At 38.8% G+C, this 24088-nt stretch overlaps 1 protein-coding gene across 2 annotated transcripts in view; it reads left to right on the forward strand.

Annotated features, from left to right (window-relative positions):
* Positions 1–24088, forward strand: part of USP32 (ubiquitin specific peptidase 32) — a 181976-nt gene that overhangs the window by 82047 nt on the left and 75841 nt on the right. For both annotated transcript variants that reach the window (XM_063109752.1, XM_063109753.1), the window contains exons 5-6: positions 5972–6131; positions 23061–23192. In XM_063109752.1, the coding sequence (XP_062965822.1) occupies positions 5972–6131; positions 23061–23192 (292 nt within the window). The remainder of the gene's footprint in view (positions 1–5971; positions 6132–23060; positions 23193–24088) is intronic.

Consider the following 24088-nt stretch of genomic DNA (forward strand, 5'->3'; position numbering starts at 1 on the left):
TCCCTTCCTGTTGACAAAGTATTAACTCTTAGTTGTGTAATAAGTTCAGCTATGATGAATAGATGTTTATGTGCAGAATATTCTTGACATTTTGTATTTAATGATTGATCTTTCAACTATGTGCTATACTCAAAGGTCCATGACTCTCATTACTGCTATATTTGTGAATGTGAAAATTTCCAATTCTGCTGTAAAGGTGACTGTTAATACTTATACTATAATAAAACACAAACCTACAGTCTCACACCAACACACATCAACACACGTGCACACACACGTGATCCTTCAGGAACATGAAACAGTGCTCACATTGAAGGGATGTATATATTGGTGTGTCACTTGTAGGGATGTATATATTGGTATGTCACTTGTTGGCCTTGAGCTATTCTGTTATCTATTTCATTAAGGCCTATTTTATCATTTATTTTACTTAGTTGATTTGTACAGTGAAATATTTGGGTTAAAAAATTGTTACTTTTGTCTGTTTTTAAAAATAATATATTTTCATCATATCTTTAGCATTAGAAACAATAGAAAACAATAGAAACAAACAATAGAAAATATGTATCTTTAACAGAGAAAATTCTTTTATTTTTCTTTTCAGAGTTCTGCTAATATGTGAAAAGTCCCTAGAGATGGTAGAGTAAAGTCTCCTTTAGAAGTTTCTGATCCTGTCATGCAGCACTTATTGCTGCTCAGTTTCTTTTGGGTGGCTGTCTGACCCTCTTTCATTTCACCAGTGTGACAGTCCTTCACTGCTGTTGGTTTTATTCAGGGAGTTTAGCTATACCTTCCTGACTCTATAGGCATTGATTGTTGATGGTCAGTATGTATATGTGTGCTTCTAATATCTCTGTGGTCTATCTTTAGCTTCTTAACCATTCTGGCTTTAAGTTTCTTTTGTGTTGATAGCACCTGATGATTTCCCTTTCTTGCTCTTGAACTTGATTGTGCATGGTGGTAGTTATGATGTTTGTTACATTTTATGCAGCATTTTTACATGTGAGGTGCAAAAGGATGGGCTTTCTGCACGTTTGGTTCTGACATTTTGACTGGAAATTGCTGTGATAGTATTTCAGTACTTTAAGACAAACTGGGACTATGGATTGTTTGTTTTTTCTTATAATACAAATTTGCTGGTCAGTGACACAGGGACCTGGGGAAAAATAAAAAAATACCTTAATAAAAAAATTTGCTGGTCAGAGAAAAAAGTAATCTAATCTTTGCAAACCTGATTAATTGGATTTTTTTCACAGAGATGTCAAATGCATTAATAACCTTTACTCTTTTTCAGGGAGAATGTATATTTTTTCATTTACATAAGGTTTGTGTAGATACTCCCATTCTGTAGATGGGAACTAAATGTGGTTGGCCACCCAGTTCTCTAAAATTCAGGCACAATAACAGGCACATGTATTAGGTGATAGTGCTATAGGGAAAAATAAAGTTGAATAAAGGGAACAGGTGGCGATAGGGAGCAGGCAGCTGAGTGTTGCTATTTTATATAGGATGGTTAGGAAAGGTCTGTCAGAAAAAGTGCAATTTGAGCAAAATATTTACAGCAAGAGAGAGAGAGAAAACCATGAAGATATCTGGGGGAACCACCTTCCATGAAGAGAATACAGCAAAGGTCCTAAGGTGGGAGTGTGCTTAGAATGTCCAAAGAACAGTAAAAAGGCCAATTTAGTTGGAGTGGAATGAGCAAGGAATAGTAGCAAATGAAGTAACAGGGGTTATTGGGGAGTGGGAAGTGGATTATATATGACCCTATAGAACAATACAATGCGAGTTCTTTGACTTTTACCCGGAGTGAGATGGAAACCATCAGAGGGTTTTGAGCAGAGGAATAACATAATATAAGGTGTTTTTGTTTTTAAAGATGATCACTTTGAATCTTAGTAGAAAGTGAGCTGAACAGAATCCAGTTTAGGTGTCTGAATCATCCAGGTAATAGGTGATATTCATTTAGATCATGGTGTAGCAGTGTGAGGTTTTTAGATTCTGCATTTATTTTGAAGGTGTTTTGACTGAATCTTTTCTTGTTTTGATTATGGGCTGTGACAGAAAGAATAGGTGAAGGATGAGTAATGTGTTTGGCCCGATTTAGTAAAGTAATGGAGTTGCCATTAACTGAGATTGTTAATTGGAGAAGGACATTTGAGGGTTGGATATCAAGAGAGGTTTAATTAAATTTGAGGATCCTAGTAGACATTCAAGTGGAGTTGTCAACTGTGCTTTTAGACATATTAGTCTGTTGTTCATGGGAAAGAACTTGTTGGCTTATAGGTAAGGATAAGATCATCTAGGAGCAAGTTTAGGAAATAGATTGGAAGAATGGGTCCTGTGCTCCAATGTTTAAGGATTGGCAAGATAAAGAGGAATCAAGGCAGGAGAATAAGGAATGGCCTGTGAGGTAAGAGAATTACCCAAATAGTGTCCTGGAAGCCAAGTGATGAGTGTTTCAAGAAGGAAGGAAATCTCAGCTATGTCAAATACACTGAAAGGTCAAGTGAGTTGAACCTTGATCACTGAAAAGTGATCATTAAATTTGGCAATGTGGAGGTAGGTCATTGGTGTAGGTCCTGTTGTGTTCAAAAATCACTAGAGTCATGATGCTAGAATGCTTAAAATTGCAATTATGGGAAATAGAAGAGTTATTGTAATAAAAAGATCAGAAGACTATTATAGTAAATGCCTGGGTTGGTGTTATTTTTAATGACAAGATCTTTGGAAGAGAAAAGAAATGCAAAGCCAAGTTTTAGAAGCCTCAGGTATTTGAATTATTAGATACCTATGGTTGGTAAAAAACCAGCACTGTAAATAGGCTGATGTTATCTGATTCAACTATTTGATGTATTTACATGCTCTAATTTCTGAGTAATGTGTCTGGTGACTGCACCCAGGCCCTTGCTATCCAAGTTGCCATATTTTAATACCAGTTTATTTATACTTGAATAGGTTTATTCAGACCTTCCCTAACAATGCTTTATGTTATTTTTCCATCCTTAAGGAAAAAAAAAAAGCTTTAAAAAGAGAAGCACTTTAGCTAAAAGGGTGGACCTAGGACCTAGAGTTAAGTGACATGGGTCTCAGCTTTTTCTATCTTGTGCTTTATTATTAGTCTTGACACATGAAAATCAGCATAGAGTGGTATTGTTTTTTTCTTGCTGAATTTTTTTTGGGGGGGTTTATTTATAAAGTAGAAATCTGTATTTTATTCTGTTCTTCAAAGATGTATCAGTTTCAGGAGTCTTTATTTTTAATTGCCTTTTCTGGTGTTGACAATATTTTTTCTTAGAGAATTTATAAAAGAAGACTTTCCCTTTACTTCCTTTTTTAGAAGAGATTCATGACACAAAAAGTTAAAAAATCAGGTTTGACAGATGGAAATTTGGTGCTACCAATTATGTAGAGTGATTCCCAAAGCACAGGTGGATTTCAGAGATTATTTTATATTTCACTAAGTCAGACAGGCACTCAGAGTATAGTATATAGCTAAAGCACAGGGACTTTGGAGGCTGTACTACCTGGGTTCGATCCTTTCTATGCCACCGTATAACCTTGGGCAAATTACTCTTTTGGTGACTTGGTTTTCTCTTGTGTAAAATGGGAAAAACAGTAGTGTCCCTATAGAGGGTCCTTTGAAGATTAAATTAATATGTAAAATATTTAGAACAGTGCTTAGAACATTGTAAACACTCAGATATTAGCTATTTGTGAGGGTGGTAGAAGTGCTTATTATAAATTGGCAGCTTTTTTTCTCTCTTAGTAGTGTGTAAAGGTGCATCTTATAATTGATGACATCTTAGACTCACTGAAACCTTTGAAAGTAACATATTTCACTGAATCTAAGATGCCATTGGTCTTAAGAAGCACCTTTATATACCACTCTGAAAGGAAAGAACAAACTTTTTTTTCTACTCTTCTCTTTCAACACTGATCACTTCTGTGACCTCTGGTCACCAAAATGTGAGTGGGATTTCTCCTCACTAGCAACCAATTCTCTGGCAGATTCTTCAGCAGACATGATTGGTGTCCTCCAGTTTAGTTCAGTTCTCACACTGTCTACCTGGAGATGGTGTCAGATCCCACAGATTGAGGACTCCGTCCCAGAAGACTGCCCCCCACTTCATAATCCAGTCACAAGTAATAGGTTGTCACCTGCACTTCTGACCCGCTATAAACTGAAGTTCCCACAACCCTGTCCTTGGGTTTGATTAATTTGCTAGGATGGCTCACAGAAGTCAGGGAAACACATTTACTGGTTTATTATAAAGGATGTTACAGAGGATACATATGAAAAGCCAGATGGAGTAGATGCATAGGGCAAGGTATGTAGAAAGGGACATGGAGATTTCATGCCCCCTCTGGGTGCACCACTCTCAAGGAACCTCCATGTGTTTAGCTATTCGGAAGATGCCCGAACCCAGTCCTTTTGGGTGTTTATGGAAGCTTCATTACATAGTCATGATTGATTAAATCATTGACCATTGGTGATTGACTCAGCCTTCAGCTCATCCCTCTTCCCTCCGGGGAGGCCAGGGAGCGGGGCTGAAAATCCCAACCTTCGGAAGATTCCAGGGTCTTTCTGGTGTTCACCCCCCATCCTGAGGCAATCCAGGATCCACCAGCCTTCAGTCAACTCATTAGCATACAAAGAAACACTTACCACTTTGGAGATTCAAAGATTTTAGGAGTTGTATGCCTGCAAACCAGAAGATAAATATATATTTCGCAATATCACAACCACTAAGAAAAAAGCCACCAATTATAATTAAAGGATGCTGTTGATTTTATGACTTATCCACTGTCAGAGATATTAACATGGGTAAAAACGTGCATGATGGTGAAATTTCTACTGCTAAGTCTCTTTCTAGACTAAATGTGGGGTAGAGAAAGCATGTGGGGAGGATCCTTAATCTCTAAACATGTTAGTAATGTCCTCATGACATGTCTGTCTCTGCAACAAGTTTTAGTGCCATATTCTTCTATTCGGAAAAACAAGGCTGTCAGGGTCCTCTTGATTGTTTAGATTGCACTGATGTTAAACGATCTGAAATTACTAGGCTAAGCATATCGCTGTACGTAATAGGATGCCACTAACTAATGGAGAAATTTTTTCTACCATATTTCTTTTAAGTTATTGTATCCTTTAATGTCTCTATTAAATCTCTATTAAGATTATAGCTTCTAGGTTCCTGAATGTCATTCTTCATTGTATTTCATGTGAGTTGCTTCTCCTTTCTTCTCATAGAAACATCTGGCCCTCACTAAACCTAGAATCTCTTGTCTTCCAAGCAAAGGGATTGACTTGGACAGTCATGTGATGCTCTCTTTTAGCCTTGACAGTTTTTTCTCCAGAGATTTAGCAAGACAAATACTTGGAAACAAAGCAAAGAAGTAGAAATCAGTTTGCCTCTTTTTGTACTGTAGTCGACTTGTGAATACATATTTTCAGTGATGTCTTTTGGGATCCTGATTTTCCATTCTAGGAGGACTCCTGAATAGTTGTTTTTAATTTGCAAATGAAATCTAAAAGAGCATTTTAATTTTATACAAATTTAGTGAAAATATGCTAATTCAGACAGATTGAGGAGTGCTAGAGAAGAGGGATAAGGCAAGTGAAAAATTGGATTTATTAAATATTGAAATAAATGCAGTTTACTGATTTCAGGATATACCTTAGCTAATAAAATATGGCTTATTATTGGCAGTGGACTACTTTAATGAACTGATGAAATAATTTGCAAAATAGCATATAGATTTTATGCAAATAGAAGTTCTGAAATACAACTATATTTTAAAACAGTTTGATTTCCAAGCATATATACTCTGTAGTATAATTTAGATAATGCTTTCTTTATAAATAGTAAAAGGTAAATGTCAACTAATTGCAAATTTCAGGTTGTGCAGGTTTCAAGTAAGATACCTTAAAATTTGACTAAACTCATGTTTTGTTGTTTAATTTTAGGGTGAAAAGGTAAACTATGAAAGGTTTAGAAACTGGCTTCTTCTAAACAAAGATGCTTTTACCTTCTCTCGTTGGCTACTATCTGGAGGTGTATATGTTACCCTCACTGATGATAGTGATACTCCCACATTCTACCAAACTCTGGCTGGAGTCACACATTGTAAGTAATGGCATTTCATTGTTTTCTGTTCACCTTTTAATGTAAATTGCCTGGTAATATGGGAATATGCTTATAAAGAGAAATTTTTTGTCAGTGTTTTATTCTTCCAAACTATAATAAAATGAAATGCTGGAGGGTGGAAAACATAGCCCTGTATGAATTTTCCTTAGCCAAGTTATATTGGTTTCCTAGAGCTGCTGTAACAAATTAACCACAATTCATAAACCAAAATAAAAGAAATTTACTCTCACATTTCCAGCAACTGAAATCAAGCTGAATGGGGCTGTGTTCTCTCTGAAATCCCTGGGGAAGAGTCCTTCCTTGCCTCTTGCAGTTTTTGGTGACCCCAAGCATCCTTGGTTTGTGGCAGCATAACTCTATTTTGTGTCTCTGTCTTCGTGTGGCTTTCTCTGTGTACCTCTGTGTCCTTTTCTCTTATAAGGACACCAGTCGTTGGATTTAGGACCTACCCTAAATCCAGAATAATTTCACCTCAATATCCTCAACTCATTACATTTGCAAAGACACTATTTCCAAATAAGGCCACATTCCAAGGTTTCAGGTAATCATGAATTTTGCAGAGACACTATTCAATCCGCTATACAGGCCTGAGTGTTAACATCTACTGTTCTTCTTTCTGGTAGTTAGAAAAAACTACCTACACTCTGCTATGGCTTATGCTACTTCTTAACACTGAAATGCCTTTCCTTTTGCTTCTACCTGTTAAATCCTAGTCATCCTTGAAGACTTAACTCACATCTCCCCCCCTTTTTTTCATGAAACCTTGCCTTCCTATCAAAAATCATCTCTCCTTCCTTTGAACTCTCATAACACCTTATTTGTAATTTTCTTCAGTGAATTAATCACTTTCATCCTTGTATTATAATTATTTTAGCATTCTGTTTATTTGTGCATGTCATCTCTCCTAAATCCTAGGATCCTTTTAGACAGAGTCTATATTATTATTATTTTCTTCTCTTCCTTTGCCAAGCCTAAAATAAATATTTGTTGACTGAATAGAGGACCTTAGGTGTCAAGTGCTATTTGTATCTATTGCTTTATGTGACTTATAACTTGGCTACTAATTACACACCAGCTACTTTCTCTTATTTTCAATTTGTTTGTTACCAGAAGTTCTGACTAATAAGTTCTGGCATGAGTAGGCAGTGAACTTGAATCCGCTACTTTTCAGTGCCCTTGTCTTTATTATAGATAGGAAAATCTTTTTAAAAAAAATTATTTTGCATATAAAAAAAATTTACGTTCACTGTAAGGTCATCTAATTTACCTTAATATTTAAGTTTTCAGTCATATGGATATTCTGTTGAACTTTTACTTTCATTTATGATTGTATGATGAAGTATTTTTCTTTTAATATTGGCCAAGAGTGTAACTGCTTTACTTGAATACCTTGTTGTGTTAAAGAAAAAATTATCCTGGCCCTTGTTAAAACTGTAAGGAAGACATTATTCAAGAGTACTGTAATAAGAGTATTGCAGCAGGGGAGAAAGATCAGGCTGAACTCTGAACAAGGACAAAATGGGGATTTATAGCCAAGGAGAAGGGTGAATTGGTCAGTGGATGGAAAAATTTACTGATGGATCTTGGACATGACTGGTGCCATTGTGCACAAAGTAAGCACAAAATAGCCCCCGGCCTTGTCTTCCACTCCAGCACCAAACCCCTCCCCCCTTCTCTTTAGGTGAAGCCTTGTGGCTTCTGCAAAACAGAAACCCTTTTGCTTTCATAAGGGCACAGTTCTCCACCCTGGTTGCATAGCTTCAACATTAGCATAATACCCCTCCTTGACAGTATCAACCGGCCCTTGGTGCCCTATATAAGCTCTCCCACCCCCTACATCTGGTGCTGTCCTCCATTTTGAGTGCAGCCCTGCAGATTTTCTTTTCCTTTAATAAAACTTGATTGGGTCTCCGGCATCTCAGCTCACTTTCTTTCATTATGGTGCTGAAACCCAGGAAGGGTTTTGGCTGATGCTGTTGGACAGTCCCCACCTGGGTTGATTGGCCCTTGGCCACCCTTCCTGGACCTGCCAAACTGGGTGCCTCCAGGACTCTCTCCTTTGCCGCTTCAGACCAATGCATCCAACATTGGCCTGAATGCAGGGTGAGTCAGTGGGTCAGTTCCCTCTTGCCTTGGGTTCCCCTGACTCGCTCTCTCTCTTGTTCTCGAAGCCCAGGCACCTAGCCAGGGGAACTCCTCTCATGCCCCCCAGCTACTGGAGGACGCTTCATTAGCTGGTCGTGGCTTTTCTCTTGAAAAGAAGGTGGACAACAAAGAGGACGCTCTTTGTTGGCACTCTTCTTTTACCAAGACTGCCAGTTCCCTTTCTCACCCTCTAAATGGGATCTTCATAATCCAAACCTCCATGTTTTACACCCTTGGGCTGTCTTCTGGCCAATTTACCCCTCGGCCTCCAGGGAGACATTAAACCAAGATGTCTTGTTTTCTACTGTACTCCGTGCTCTACGCCTCCGGGCTGTCTCCTGGACAATTTCTCAGCCTCCAGGGAGACATAAAAACTCTAACCCCTCATTACAGTGGATCCCAGTGGCCACAAGATGGAACTCTCGATTTAGATACTCACCGAAATGGCAAAAGTGGGAGAGATTCTTTATGTTCAAGCCTTCTTCTATCTCTGAATGCATTCTTCTCTCTGTCAAAACTGTCCTACATCTCAGATTCTCCTAACTCATACCCAATCTCCCCTTTTGCACTTGGATTCATCTTTTAATCTGTCAGACTACTCTGCTCCCTGTATGGGCCACCTCGACTACCTCTGTATGCTCCAAATCCTTCACTGGCCCCTCCAGCTTTTCCCTCTTTTCCCCCTCAGCCAACCCCCCTCTTTCTTCCCCTTTATCAGGTAACAACCCTGCCTCAGTTCCTGCTCCTTTATATCCTCGCCATGAAGTGGCTGGGATGGAGGGATTGTCCAAGTTCATGTCCCCTTTTCTCTTTTGGACCTTTACCAAATCAAAAAAACTACTGGAATCCTTCCAGTCCAACACGGACATGTATCTTTCCCCTGAGGAAAAGGAGCAAGTCTGGATAGTGGCCCACTAATAGGCAGATGAGGTACATGCTCAAAATAATAGGTGGACTGTGGGAGCTGTTGCTGTTCCTTGCATGGACCCAAATTGGGACTACCAGGCCAGCCATGGGGATCGGGATCTCCAGGATAACATGATCACACACTTGATTTACGGCCTCCCAAAGGCTACTAATTCCTAACCCGCCTCTCTGAGGCTGTACATAAATACACACGTATAGATCCAAACTCACCTGCAGGCATGGCCCTTTTACACTATCTCCTCAACACAGCTTTCAAGGTTTTTAACAATAGACAGAAAAAAAAAAGAAAGATTGTTACAAAAGAGGTCAGGTCAAATACCAACTCCTGGTTAATGCCATCCATGGCTCACACACTCCAAAGCTGGCTGCCTCTAGGGGCAAACCACCAGGAGCTGCTTCAAATGTGGTCAGCTGGGCCACTGGGCATGGGCCTGTTCTAACCCCAGACCCTGTCCTTACTGCAAACAGCCAGGTCACTGTGGGGATTAACTGTTTCATTTGCCAGAGAGGGAGTGGCCCAGTCCCCAACCCACAGCCTTTGGCTTCACAGCTATCCCTACCGGAGCTTCTTGGCTTTGCCCAAGAGGAGGACTGATGATGCCAAGAGCCTGAGGCCCCCATGGAGATCACCATGTGTGAACCCAGGGTAGTAACTAGCCTCTTGGCAAGTAAGCCAATCTCTTTTGTCATCAATACAGGGGCCACTTAACTCTACCCTTCCTGAATGTGCAGGACCAACAACCCTGCCCTCTATCACAATAGTAGATGTCATGGGATCAGAATATCACCCACGGATCACTCAACCCCTTTCCTGTACCCTACATCACATCCAGTTCACACACAAATTTTTAATAATGCCTCAATGCCCAACCCCCTTACTGGGACGGGGCATTCTTTTCAAAATCAAAGCTACTCTTACCCTAAACACTTTTACTCCAGCTTCAGTATTCCTGTTACAGGCCACTTGCAGGCCTATCCCCTGAGGCTTCCACCTTTCTCTCCCCCTGAGACAAGGTTAATGCCATAGTATGGGACACTTCTTCTCCCTCCATTGCTATGCACCATTCCCCTATCCTTGTTAAGTTGCAGAACCCCTCTTTGTTCCCTAATGTCCCACACTACCCCATCGCTAATAAACACCTAATAGGGTTAAAGTCCCTTATAAACAAACTCCTTTAGTCTCATCTTATACGACCCACCCCCTCGCCTTTTAATATACCCATCCTTCCTGTTATAAAGCCTAATGGCTCATATCATTTAGTACAGGACTAATCCTGATACACGCTGTTCCCAACAGCTCACCTGGACAGTTTTGCCCCAGGCATTTCAGGATAGCCCCCGCTTCTTCAGCCAGGCCTTAGCTCAAGACTTATCTGAACTTCCCCCAGCCTCTAGCACTTTAATACAATATGTGGGTGACCTCCTTCTTTGTAGCCCCTCCTGTGAGAATTCACAGGCCCACACTGTTGCTCTCCTTAATTTCCTGGCTTCCAGGGGATATCGAGTGTCCCCCAGCAAGGCCCAAATTTCTTCCCCTTCAGTCACCTACTTGGAAGTCCACCTCACTCCCAAAACCAGAGAAATCATGGTGGATCACAAGAGTTTAATTTCTGAACTCCCTACTCCTACTACAAAGGGTGAAATACTTTCTTTTGTGGGGCTTGCAGGGTATCCTTGCCTATGGATTCATAACTTTGGCACACTAGCAAAACCACTTTATGACGCAGCCAAAGGGGATCCTGCCATTCCCTTAGATCCCACAAAGCCCATTCATTCTCCCTTCCAGTGATTAAAGCCGCTCTCCTTGCAGCACCAGCACTATCCCTCCCAAACCTGTCCCATTCTTTTATCCTTTATGTCACTAAAACCCAAGGATTGGCAGTTGGGGTTTTGGGACAAGAGGCAGGAGATATTTTCTCCCTGGTTGCATACCTCCTTAAACCACTAGACACCACATCTCGAAGATGGGCTCCCTTTTTATAGGCCTTGGTGGCAGCCACCCTTTTAGCACAAGAAAGCTCTAAACTAACTTCTGGACAACAGTCAAGACCTTCTCAGCCATAAGGCCAAGTCAATTCTCTCCCCTTCCCACCTACAACTTATTCACCTTACTTTCATTGAAAATTCCCAGTTTTCCTTTAAACCTTGCCCTCCCTTAAATCCAGCCACTCTCATCCCAGAACACTCATGACCCTTTAGACCTCTTTCTCAATCCCTTCCCACACATCTCCCTGCATCCCATTACGTGGCCCCAACATACATCGTTCATAGATGGGAGCGCCACCTCCATGCCCGCCCCCCTGGGCAGGTTATGCCATAGTAAATCTAACACACCTCACCAAGCTGTCCATGGAACTTCACCTCCCTTGGACCCCACTTCTCCCTTTAGCACTCACTCACTTGCGAGCTGCCCCCGCAAGCCCACAGGCCTCAGCCCCTTCAAGCTTCTGTATGGTAGACCCTTCATTCTCACACCTCTCCCTTCCAGCTCATCACCTTTAGGCCAGTATCTCCCTACTCTTTAGCTCATTAGGGATCTTCTTAGGAAACAGGCCAACCTTCTATTACCTCATCCTTTCCCCACCACCCCCTCAGACTTTAAGCTGAGCCTGGGACAGCAAGTGTATATTAAAACCTGACTCCCAAAGCCTCTCTCACCATGTTGGGAAGGGTCTTATACAGTAGAGAGACCCCTTGGTATCACTTATCCTTGGCAAAACTAGCACCTGAGACTATACCCAAAGAATCTGTTAACAACAAGCCAGAGGAGTCCCTCTGCTCAACCCCCAACCCAACATCTCTTCACACTTTGTCCATTTTAGGACCCACAAAACTAAAAATCTCCAGGACCTCCACTCTTCCCCCAATCCCAGAAGAAGGATGATCTTTCCCCAGGCGATTATCCTCTCACTCTTGCAGGCCCACTTCACGTCCTTCACATAGGAGCCACTCCAAGGCTGGTCCCAACCTGCTATCTTGGGGTTGCCATCATGGAACATGATAAGTATATGCCACCCTGTGTCCCTAACCTTTATTATACTATCTGTTCTAGTACTTGCTACAGGATTGGCCAGTGCTGCCCCAAAGGAGTGTAACATTATAAGAAGATTTCTCCTGGCACTCCTTTACCTCCTATGAGTAGGATGCTTCTTAGCAATTTCACGGTGGCAGTGTGCCCTTTAAATTCTTTTGTCTCCCTAACTCTTCGCATCCTTCCTGTGTTTTTCCTTCCCCTTACATGGAACATGGAGGTTCCAGGTTCGCAGGGACGATGCAGTCCTCAGCGAATTAGACTGGTCCCCAAGCGACTCATCTGTCTCCCACTTCATGAGAAACTTTTTGTGGTCACACCCCCCACACACACCCTCATTGATGCAACCCACAATGTTTCCACAAACGTCTCTTCACTTTCCTCTAATTGCACCTCAGTGGGGACTGTTAGCATTGTATGGGGCCTGCCCACACTCTGCCTAACTGATACCACCAAACACTACCACTCACTTACCCCCTCCTCATCCATGCCCTAAAACTGGAATATATTTCCTTTGTAAATATATTTCCGTTATCCTGTTGCTTGCCCCCTAATGCGATTTCTTGCATATTTGTCTCCTCCCCTGGCATCACCATCCAGACAGATGGAGGGATGGAGACAGGACTGGGACTAACTTTGGCTCCCCCTCTCAGGAAGTGCCCCTGCTCCTGTAGGGCACTAATTGTACCTTTTTAAAATTGGGCAGGAGTCCTTCCTGCAACTGGGACTGACATAGCGGACCTTGCTACTGCCTCTCAATTCTATCAGAAACTCTCTATATTCAATCTGCTTGTGTTTTCATAACAAACCTTTCTGGATGAATGTCCAGGGTACTAATAAAGTGGTTGCCTGTCTGGTGGCAGAAGAGCTTGCAGAAAAAAAAAAAAAAGAAACTCTCAGAAGAACTAAGTATAGATAGCATCTCTTCCTTCCAGCGACAGGTCACCTCACTTGTGTAGTCGCTTCACAGAACCGTGGGGCGCTTGACCTCCTTAAGCTGGGAAGGAAGGCACCTGCCTCTTCTTGTGAGAGGAATGCTGTTATTACGTAAATGAGTCCGGGGTGATCCAGAAAAACTTAAACCATTTAAAGGCAAGCATTGATCGCTGATGCAAAGGGTTACAAAACACAAACACACCTTGGGGTGTGACCCCAGTCACAGAACCCTTGGATACTCTAGCGTATGCCCTTACCAGGACCCCTAACTGTGCGGGACACATCCTACTTTTTGGTCCCTGTCTCTTTTGTGTTTCTCCAATTCCTTGCAGGAATGAATGCAGGCTTTCACCAACCAAAAGGTCACCGAATTGTTCCTGCAAGAAGGATATCAGCCCCTCAGAATCAGTGACCCTTCCCCAGAAGAATACATCCTCCCCACACAAAACCAGTACCCCGCCACCTAATTGTTTTACTTGCCAACATAAATCTTTTATTTTTTCCATATCTTTGCCCATCTCCAGCAGGAAGTAGCTTCAGAAGAATGAGACCTTCGCCCTTTTCCCCTTCTCCCTGTACTTAAAAGGTAGGAATGATGGATCTTGGATGTGACCAGCGCCATTGTGCACATGATGAGCACGAAATAGCCTCCAGCCTTGTCTTCCACTCCAGCACCAAACCCCTTCCCCCTTCCTTTTAAGAGAAGCCTCGCGACTTCTGCAAAACAGAAACCCTTTTGCTTCTGCAAGGGCTCAGTTCTCCACCCTGGTTGCATAGCTTCGGCATTAGCGTAATGCCCCTCCTTGATGGTATCAGCCAGCCCTTGGTGCCCTATATAAACTCTTGCACCCCCATATCTGGTGCTGTCCTCCATTTTGAGGGCAGCCCCGGGCTGCCCACCACTTTGAGCGCAGCCCAGCAGAATTTCTTTTTCTTTAATAAAGCTTGATCAGTACCCAGTGTCTTGGCTCACTTCCTTTCAGTTACTAAGAGGAGACATCAAGGGTAGGGGATTTATGCTAAAGGCAGCCCAAAGACTTATACATCAAAGGGGAAGGTATGAAGAACTTGGTCAGGTATCAAGGGTAGGGAAATGATTTTAGCAGGTTTCTTTGCTAAGACTGGGCTGGAGCGAGTCTTTGTCAGTTGCTTAAATTACTTTGTGAGTGGAAATGCTTTTTGCCTGTTTTTGAAAACATTGTATTATTAAATATTACAAACTTATTTAATCAGTCAAATAACTTTTAAGATGTTAAAAATGTCATCCCATCATTTGGCTTCATTCTTATTTGAAACTGATTTTTCCTTTTGGTTTTTGGTGACTGGCTGATACAGGGATCCGAACCTTTGACCTTGGTGTTACAACACCACACTAACCAACTGAGCTAACTGGCCAACCCTGGAGCTGACTTTCTATTTAGTTTTTTAATTAATTGGGAAATTTCTTGGATTTTTAATAGTATCTAAAAGTTAAAAATGCCTTTGCCTTGTTAAAAATATTTATCTTGAATTATTTAAAACAAATATTAATATAGATTCATTGTTTCACCTACAGTAATGACCTGAGTTCTATACTGAGTGTTTTCTTCTTAGTTTTATGTACCTACTAACATCTCTGCAACATTTTAGCACTATTGACCATTCAGTTTTCTGGAAACTCTCTTATCCTTTGGCTTTTGAAACATTGTAGCTTCCTACTATTATTTCTCTTGAGTTTTCCTTACTGCTCCTCTTTTACCATCTAATTTTTAAGTTATTTCTCATGGATCAGTCCCTACCTCTATTTTATTCTGGGATGACATGCATGCTTTGCTCCATCACAGCCATTTGTATTGCTTCACCTATCCTTCATATCCTTGCAGGTGATAACTAGATGAACTTTTCTGGTTTTGAGGTATCTTTCAAACTGCATATTCATGCCTCCTCATTATATTTCCTAACACCTTAGTTTCATATCTAAAACCGAATTCATCTTTCCCTGCCTTGATCCACCTAAAGATAAAGAAAACAAACAATATGTTCTTCCTCCTGTATTTTCTGTCTTGGTTTATAGTATTTGTAATTTGAGATTACCTTTAACTTTTCCTTATTAACCTTCATACTGTATCCTATCAATTTCATCTCAGCCTCCTTTCTTTATTGCTGCTATCATTACAAGTTATTAAATTTGTATTACTGCCTCTTTTTTTGTGTGTGTGCTAGTAAAGGAATTGAACCTGGCGTATTACTGCTTCTTAATGATAGGAGATACTGCATGTCCTCACTTATAAGTGGGAGCTAAAAAATAAATAAGAAAGGAAGAAACAACAATACATCATGTTGAATTTTCAAAAGGAGAGAACAGAACTGTGGTTAGTAGAGGTGGGAAAAGGAAGGGAATTAGCAAGAAACTGGTTAAGGGTCAAAGGAATGATTACATTTTGTAATGATGAATATACTAATTATCCTGATTTGATCATCACATATTGTACACCGGTATTGAGTGATATTCAACTATGTACCCCACCAATATGTATAATCAATTATGTTTCAGTTTTAAAAAATGATAGAGAATGAAGGACAACATTTTTTTTTTTTTTAAATAAAAGATCAGTTTATTTTAAATACAAGGGAATTATTCATCTGAACTAATGATTTCATCTAGTCCTGCAGTGCCTCCTTTGATTTCCATGGTAACCATGGAAATAAGTTAGTAGTATGTGATGTTGACCTGAAGATGGAAACCCTTGACTTTGATGTTATATCGTGGTGCTGTAACCAACTGAGCCACCTGGCCAGTTACCAAGATATAAGTATCTTGCTCTTTAAACAACCGCTAAGTTAATAAGTAAGGGTCACATAGTCCATTTCAACTTCTTCAGATTAATTTGTAGCTCCATGAGCTGGCACCATGTTTGGAATATAGGCCCAAAGTAAACCCTTTAGCAATGTTCTAGGATGTGAGAGCATGACTGCTGCCACATACTAGACCTTCCAAGGCCTTGGGAATTTAGCTGACTTCAGTTTATTGATGCTGGAGCAATTTTTAATTTATCAGTGGTAAAGCAAGTAGAAATACTATGCTTCCTATTTTCTCAGTTGTGACATTTGTCTTAGCTGGTATCTTAGTTGAATTTTGTCCTATCCTTGTTTCTTGTAAAAGGAATACCCCAAAATAAAAAGTGAATCAACTGTAAGCCTACTATATGGTATATTGGTATTTAATAGCCTTTATTGAGCATTGGAATTATTTGGAGAGAGTATTAAAAGTGCAGGTAACTAACTGGCTCTATCAGCAGATTTTTATTCAGTGGGCCCTAGGACTCCGTATTTTGCAGACATCCTGGGTAATTTTGATGTAGATGGACCATCAACTGAATTTTAAGAAACAGAATAAAATGTTTAGAAGTTCTTCAGACCCTGAGTCAGACAGACTGCCCCTGCTATTCACTGATTCATGTAGCTGTGGGAAATGTATTAAATCTCTGTGAATTTTTTTTTCTCCTCTGGAAAATGGGGATAATGATGCAATTTACCTCAGGACTGTTATAAGAAGCAAATGAGATAATCTTTTAAAAAGTACCTTGTGTCTGGTATAGAGTGTGTGTTTTACAATGAATATTCGTCCTCTTGTTCTAGTGAACACTTGGCTTGTGAATGGCAGTGGGCTTCACCTGTCTCTAGTGAGTAATTGTTTTGGGATCAAGCAATTTTCTATTAGAGGGCTGTAGATCAGTACAAACATTAACTTGCCCAGATCTGTAGGAAGAAAGTGGTTTTCTTACCAGTTTGTTTGTTTTTGTTTTACAATTTATAGATACAAAGAACCAACAATAAATTTAGTTCAACAGACAGCTGAATTGCTACTGGCTTCAGACAAGCAGCTACTTTCTTGGTGGGCTTTAATGTGAAAGTATTATCACAAATTCAGAATTACTGCTAAATTGCTTACAGAAATTCTGACATGGGCAGGTTTACATTCTGAAGGCTATGATTTATTTATCTATAAATTCTCACTCTACTTCTCACTAATTTACTATTGATATCTTTGTAGGATCTTCTACTCAAATAATATTTGGTGCATTGAACTTTTCAAATAATGTGTCAGAAGTACGGAAACCAAACCTGTAATAAAAATAGGGAATGTTATTAACTGATTTATGAATAGACAGAAAATATTTATTTTAAAGCATCAGTGATTCCATCTAAATTTGTGTAATGAGCCAAGGTATCTAGGAAACAAAAAGGAATTACAATTTTTCACTTGTAAATAACATTTATGTTAGAGTGCAGATGGCTTTAATTACTCTTTTATACACAATTGTAAAGTAAAATTTGAAGTCACAATAAGTTGAACACGCTGCAATATTTAATCAAAATTTGTTCTCTTTCATGTAAATCACAAATTAAACTGGAGAGCTCTTTGCATAATTAACTTATTTGATATACACAGATTTAAAAAATTTCATGGCAAGTACATTTTTCAGAATGGCAAATTCTAAACTGTTATTACTTTATTTAAATTAAGAAACCAAATTAGAACTTAGCCCAGAGTTTAAGTTTTTATGGTATAGTAGATTTTAACTAATTTTTTTTATCAAGGCTATTGTATTTTTCTATCAAAATTTGCTATTTAAATACCTAAGATTAGATTTTGTAAGAACATTTTATTTGTCAAGTATAGGTAGGGTTCTTAATGACATATTAACTTTCATTAATCTTTAAAGCCATTTGTGTTGGTGATAGATTGATGTTTGTGATGATGCTGAACATCTCATTGATGATGATCAGAGTCCAAAATCCTGTATAGAGATTATAAATGTTCTATATAATTAAATACTTGAACTAGGTTATTACAGGTGTTATTATTTATTATTATTATTATTTCTTTTTTTTTTTTTTTTTGTCTTTTTGTGACCGGCTGCACCGCGCTCAGCCAGTGAGCGCAATGGCCATCCTTATCTAGGATCTGAACCCGCGGCGGAAGCGTCGCTGCGCTCCCAGCGCCGCACTCTCCCGAGTGCGCCACGGGGTCGGCCCTATTATTATTATTTCTGTATTTGCGAGATGATTCTACTTTCAAAGACCAAACCCTATTCATTTTGTCTTTTTTGCGTACACCCCTGACCCCATCCATTTTTTCCCCATCGTTATTTAGCATACATAGTGTTGGAGTTTGGAGAGACAGACGAAATGCAAAATGTGATTAGTTTTAGTCATCTCTTCACAATTTTAAGTCAGTGTATCCTATCTTCTATTATAATACATGAATAGTCCTAACCAAGCCTACCTGCTCTCTAAGAGTTGTTCTCTTCTTAGTCTTGAAGGCTCATGCTTGTTTGTTGATGGCTGGCTCCTAAGTGGATCCGAACCCTTGACCTTGGTTTTATAACACTGTGCTGGAACCAACTGAACTAACTATCCAGATCCTGAAGGTTCATGCTAATTTTTGAAATTGTGACTTAATTACCTACTAATTCTAGGTTGAACTGTTGTCTTTAATACTCTTTGTCACATGGAAGGTAAAATTCTTTCCTGATTTTTGCTTTTTCTCTTGGGTTCATGGCATAACTCCTTCCGTACGTTATCCTTTTCTTTGTTTCTGAATTAAAATAGTACAACAGCTTTTTCCCCCTTTTCTATCCTGTTATTACTGTCTTGCGTTTTACACATCCTGTTTTCCCTCTGCTTGTAATATCCTTCTTCTGCCACATTCCTTTCCCTTTAGATGTTCTTCAGATACCTCTTTGAACATCAAGACCTCCAGGGCGTGTTCACATATGTGCTCCCAGAAAACCTGGTGTCTATTCCTTCATTGTACTTTCCACACTAGATTAAAATGACCAATTATCACTTCTCGTAGACTCCTAAACATAGTTTTCTTGTTCACAATTATATCTTAGTTTTTAGTATATTGTCAGGCACATAATATTAACATGGTTTTACTAAATGCTTGCAGAATAGTATATGGTTTTTTAAAAATTAGTTAATTTTTAATTGACAATAAATGTGTGTATTATTGATTGTAGCTGTGTACTTTTTTTCCCAAAAATACTTTGCCTGGTGGAAGGTTCTGTCTTACCACATGTAAATTGAGCACTTACTAAAAGAGGCACTGTACTCTGTGGACATCATCTTATTTAATCCTTTTGCCATCTCTGAGGTTTATTTCATATTTATTCTAAAAATGAGGAAACCAAGACTACGAGAAATTAAAGAAACTTTCTCAAGGTCAAATAGCCACCAATTTGGCTAATAGGTGGCCAAACTGGGATGTTTGAACCCCAGTGTGCATGCTTATTATCATTTTAGGACTGAGAGACATTTTATTCTTTAATCTTTTGTGAGTAGCTTGTAATTTCAGATAAAAGGGGTTGGTCATGTGGTAGTTGTGGTTTGGTGAGCCTTCTTCAGACTCACTTCAGGCTATCTTGCAGATTCAGTTTTCCAATTTTCTTTTTTTCATTGGGGTATTTACAAATGATTATTTTTCATTTCTCTTCAGTAATTAATTTCATTTGATCCAGGCAAGGTTGTCAAATGATTGCCCGTTTACCAACAGTGAAATAGGTAATGGAAAGCTTGAAATTGTTTTTTTAAGAACTATTATTAAGAATTATTTTCCTTAATGTTGATCATATTCTTCTATAGAATTCAGCTATGTTTGGAAGAAAATATGTGTGCCTGTTCTTTGTTGTAAATAAGCTTCCAAATAAATTAAGAAAGAATTTTTGGAGTTTCCCCAAACTGTATTGTAAGAGTGAATAAACTTGTTAACTCAGTTGTGATTTCTTTGAATGGTAGAATCTGGATTCAGAAGTAATTTTTTTTTTTTTTTTTTTTTTTTGGTCGTTTTCGTGACCAGCACTCAGCCAGTGAGTGCACCGGCCATTCCTATATAGGATCCGAACCCGCGACGGGAGCGTCGCTGCGCTCCCAGCGCCGCACTCTCCCGAGTGCACCACGGGCCCGGCCCTTCAGAAGTAATTTAATTAACATCATATTTTCAGTGAAATTTAGGGCCATATAATTCATTTTGATTATTTCCCTTTTCATATCTAACTCAAGAAATTTATATTGTATAAATATATATTTTAGTTCAGATAAATGCTAACACAGACAAGGACAGTACGTTCCCTTACCACATCTTAGTTTACAGTGTTAAAAAGCCTTCTTTTTAGTAGGGAAAGGAAGTACTTCAATGATTCTTAGACCCTAAACCACCTAGTAAATCTGTGTGTCTCTCCTTCATTATCCTCTTATCTGTTAGTAATGATGTAAAGCTTACAGCCATTTTAAGTAGATCTCAGAAGGTCATTGCTTTTGAGAGCAGGTTGTTTTCTCAGAAAAGTTAAAGAGCTGGGTTACTGTATGAAAATACTTGGATATTGTGCCTGTCTTTTTTTTTTTTTTTAAATGAGGATCCACTTTTGGCCTTAACTATTTCTGCAGCTAGAACCTTCAGTGAGGTGAGACTTGATTAGGATGGCCCAAAGTGTGGGCCAAGAACTATTTAGAATGTTGGGAACATGGTTTGCTGCTGTCGTGACCCAGGAAAAATCATACCTATAGGTGGGTGATAAATTCATTCTTATTTGGCCAGTAGAATATGTGTTTTGGTATTTATTTACAAATTGCAAATAGAAAGGTTAACTACTGAAATTACTGCCTGTAACTTCTTTAAGTGAAAAATAAGGTTAGTTGAATTCGTTTCTCCCAGCAATTGAGCTGCCAATTCATATAAAACATTTGGTAATAATAGCATGCTATATATAATTTACTTTTGCTTGCTTTTGGCAGATGTTTGATTAATGAATTTGCAGTCTGTATCCAGAAAATGAACAGATCAAACAAGCTTAAACATGGTTTTAATTGGTGACCATGACTAGTCTGATAATTTTTCCTTCTAAATATGCTCCACTTGTGTTTTTGCATTTCTACTTTAGCAAAGAAATTGTGTCTTTTAAAGGAGGTTGATAAAGTTTTCAAAGTAAAAAAAAAAAATCATTTTTCTGTGTTCTACTTTACCATATTATGTTAATACCAGTTAATTATGTATTACAAATTATGATGTAGAACTACTAGAGAACTACATCTCTAGTAGTTCTTTCTAGTTGATAGTTTTTTTTATAGATGCCATTTCTTCCCTCAAGGTATTCATGTTTTTCTTTAATTTTTGAGATATTTATAACAGATATTTTAAAGCCTTATCTGCTAATTCCATTGTCTGTTATTACTAGATCCTTTTCTATTGACTAATTTTTATCCTGATCTGGGCTCACTGTTTCCTCCTTGTTTTCTTTGGATGCTAGACATTGTGAATGTTACATGCCTAAATATCTGGATTTTGTTGTCTTTAAAAAAAGAAGTTGTGTTTTGTTTTGATAGACAGTTAACTTACTTGTGGATCAGCTTGATATTTTTAAGGATTGTTTTTAAGGTTTATTGGCACAAGTCTGGATTAGCCTTTACTCTAGAGTTAGTTTTTCCTGCTAATTATGTAGTGACCCTCTGCAGTCTGCGAATGCTCCTTCTGTCTCCACTCTGGTTGGTCTGAACTCAAGACTTCTCCCAGCCCTGTATACACTCAGGGAATTTTTTCAGCTTACACTTCCCCAGCATTTGTTCCTAGCCCAGCCTCACACTGTGCATACACAGCATAGTATTCTGCCAGAATTAACAAGACACCTGTGGAGATTTCTGGAACTCTTTCTTTGCATAACATTTTCCTCTCCAGTACTCTGTTCCGCAAATTTCAGCTACCTCATCCTCCCTCCAAACTTTGTTCTTAACTTAGTGAAATCTCTCTGCTTAGGTTCCTCATCCCTTCCTAAGGTCTGGAAAGTGACAGTAGGCAGAAAGCCAGGGCAATGAATGGAATGGCTCACCTTATTTGTTTCCTTTCTCATGCAGATCAAAGTCCTGCAATGCCAGCTCTCTAATTTCTAGAAACAATTGTTTTATATATTTTGTGCAGTTTTCTAGTCATTTATGGCAAGGTGGCAAATCTGGTGCTAGTTACTCCATTATGGCCAGAAGTAGAAATTCCCAGATTTACATTTTAATAGTATTACTTTGGTTGCTGTTTTTGAGAAAAAACGTCTTGTATGTACTTCTAAATTTTACTTTAGTTCTTTGGAGGAAAAAAGAGCCATATAAAATGTAACTGGTTGCAGCTTATCGGTGATTTTTGATATATCTTCTGATGAATGAAGAGAGAAAGATGTTTATACTTTCATGATTTTGCTGTCACCTATCACATTGTGAATCCTACTCCCACCTTCTTTGTTGTTTATTGACTTAGTTACTTATAACATCCTTTACCATATATGTTTTTCATTTGAATGTGGAATTCAGTTACCATATTGACAGGATTAATTAGACACGGGTCCTGCCATTTCGATGTTTACAGTGCAGCCAGGAGAGAAGATGTCACAGAAACTTTAAATCCAAGATAATGATTAAAAGTTAACAAAAATGAGTAGAGATGAAAGTAATGTGAGAAGCACGGAGGAATTGGCTCAGTTGTACAGAGTGCTTCAAAAAGTTCATGGAAAGATTGTATTATGTTTTAATTCTATTTTTCCATGAACTTTGTGAAGTACCTTCATACATTATTTTACGTATTGGATTTAAGCAGCGTGCTTAATGGGAAATTGCAGATTTTTTTTTTCTTATTTTAAAGCCTCCTTTCACTCATTTTGATTTAATTTTTCTGCCATTGTAAATATAATAAATTTATCCTCCAGAGTTTTGTTTTTGGTCCTGATTATTTTTAGCAATTGAGTTGGGAAATTAAAATATATCCTTGGAAGATATATTATCAGGATGAACTACCTACCCAGAAGAGAATTCTGAGGTTTTATAATCTTGTTTGATTTGACTCACAGTAGAAGAATCAGACATCATTGATCTTGAGAAACGCTATTGGTTGCTGAAGGCTCAGTCTCGGACTGGACGGTTTGATTTAGAGACATTTGGCCCGTTGGTTTCACCACCTATTCGTCCACCTCTAAGTGAAGGTAGGAATCATTATATTTTTTACAAATATTCATTGATAAACACACCTGAGCCCATCTCTTCTTTATAACCAACACATTTTAACTCTAAAAGGTCATATTCTTACAGGTTTACAAGGTTCGTTCTTTCTTTCTTTTTTTTTTTTTTAGTAGCTGACCAGAACTCTTGACCCTGTTATCAGCACCACACTCTAACCAAGTCAGCTAACTGCCAGCCCTCATTTGCAAGTTTCATACAAATATTGTAGTATAGTGGGAAAAAAACTAAAAAACTAAACTGGGAATTAACACTGCAATCTTGAGCTTCATATTCTACCTGTGTAAGCTTCCTTAAATCAGTTTAGCTCTCTGCACCTGAATATACTCATGTATAAATTAGTTTGACTTAAGTTTGTGTTATGAAATTGTGGTGCGGTACGGTACATTAGCAGGCGATGTAGAGACTGAGGTGGTGGCCATTGCATGGGCTGAGCTCCAGGTTTCTACAAATGACTCTTTTAAGAAACTACTAGACTAGACCATCATGAGGTTCCTTCTAGCTCAAAACTTACTGCTATGACATTTTTTAAAAAGAAAAAAAAGGATAGAAGGAGTAATTGTAGGTGACATAAAATTATATTTAGAATCTGAATACTTGGGTTCTGCTTTCAGTGCTGACCTTTTTTAACTTATGGCAAATCACTTAACCTCCTCTGAGCTTTAGTTTTCTAATCTTTAAACTGAAGGCCCTGAATTACATTCTTGGAATATACAGTCTGTCTTCTTCAGATTCCTAGGGTACTTCAGAAATACCTGTCCAGAACAGATAGTGCTCTTGGTTTCCACTTACTTCAACAGTACAGTTGTGTTTTTACTTTTTTAGAATTGGAGATTGATATGTTATTTTGTTTGAAAGCAAA

Source organism: Cynocephalus volans, chromosome 10 (genome assembly GCF_027409185.1).
Source record: "Cynocephalus volans isolate mCynVol1 chromosome 10, mCynVol1.pri, whole genome shotgun sequence".
Lineage (NCBI taxonomy): Eukaryota > Metazoa > Chordata > Mammalia > Dermoptera > Cynocephalidae > Cynocephalus > Cynocephalus volans.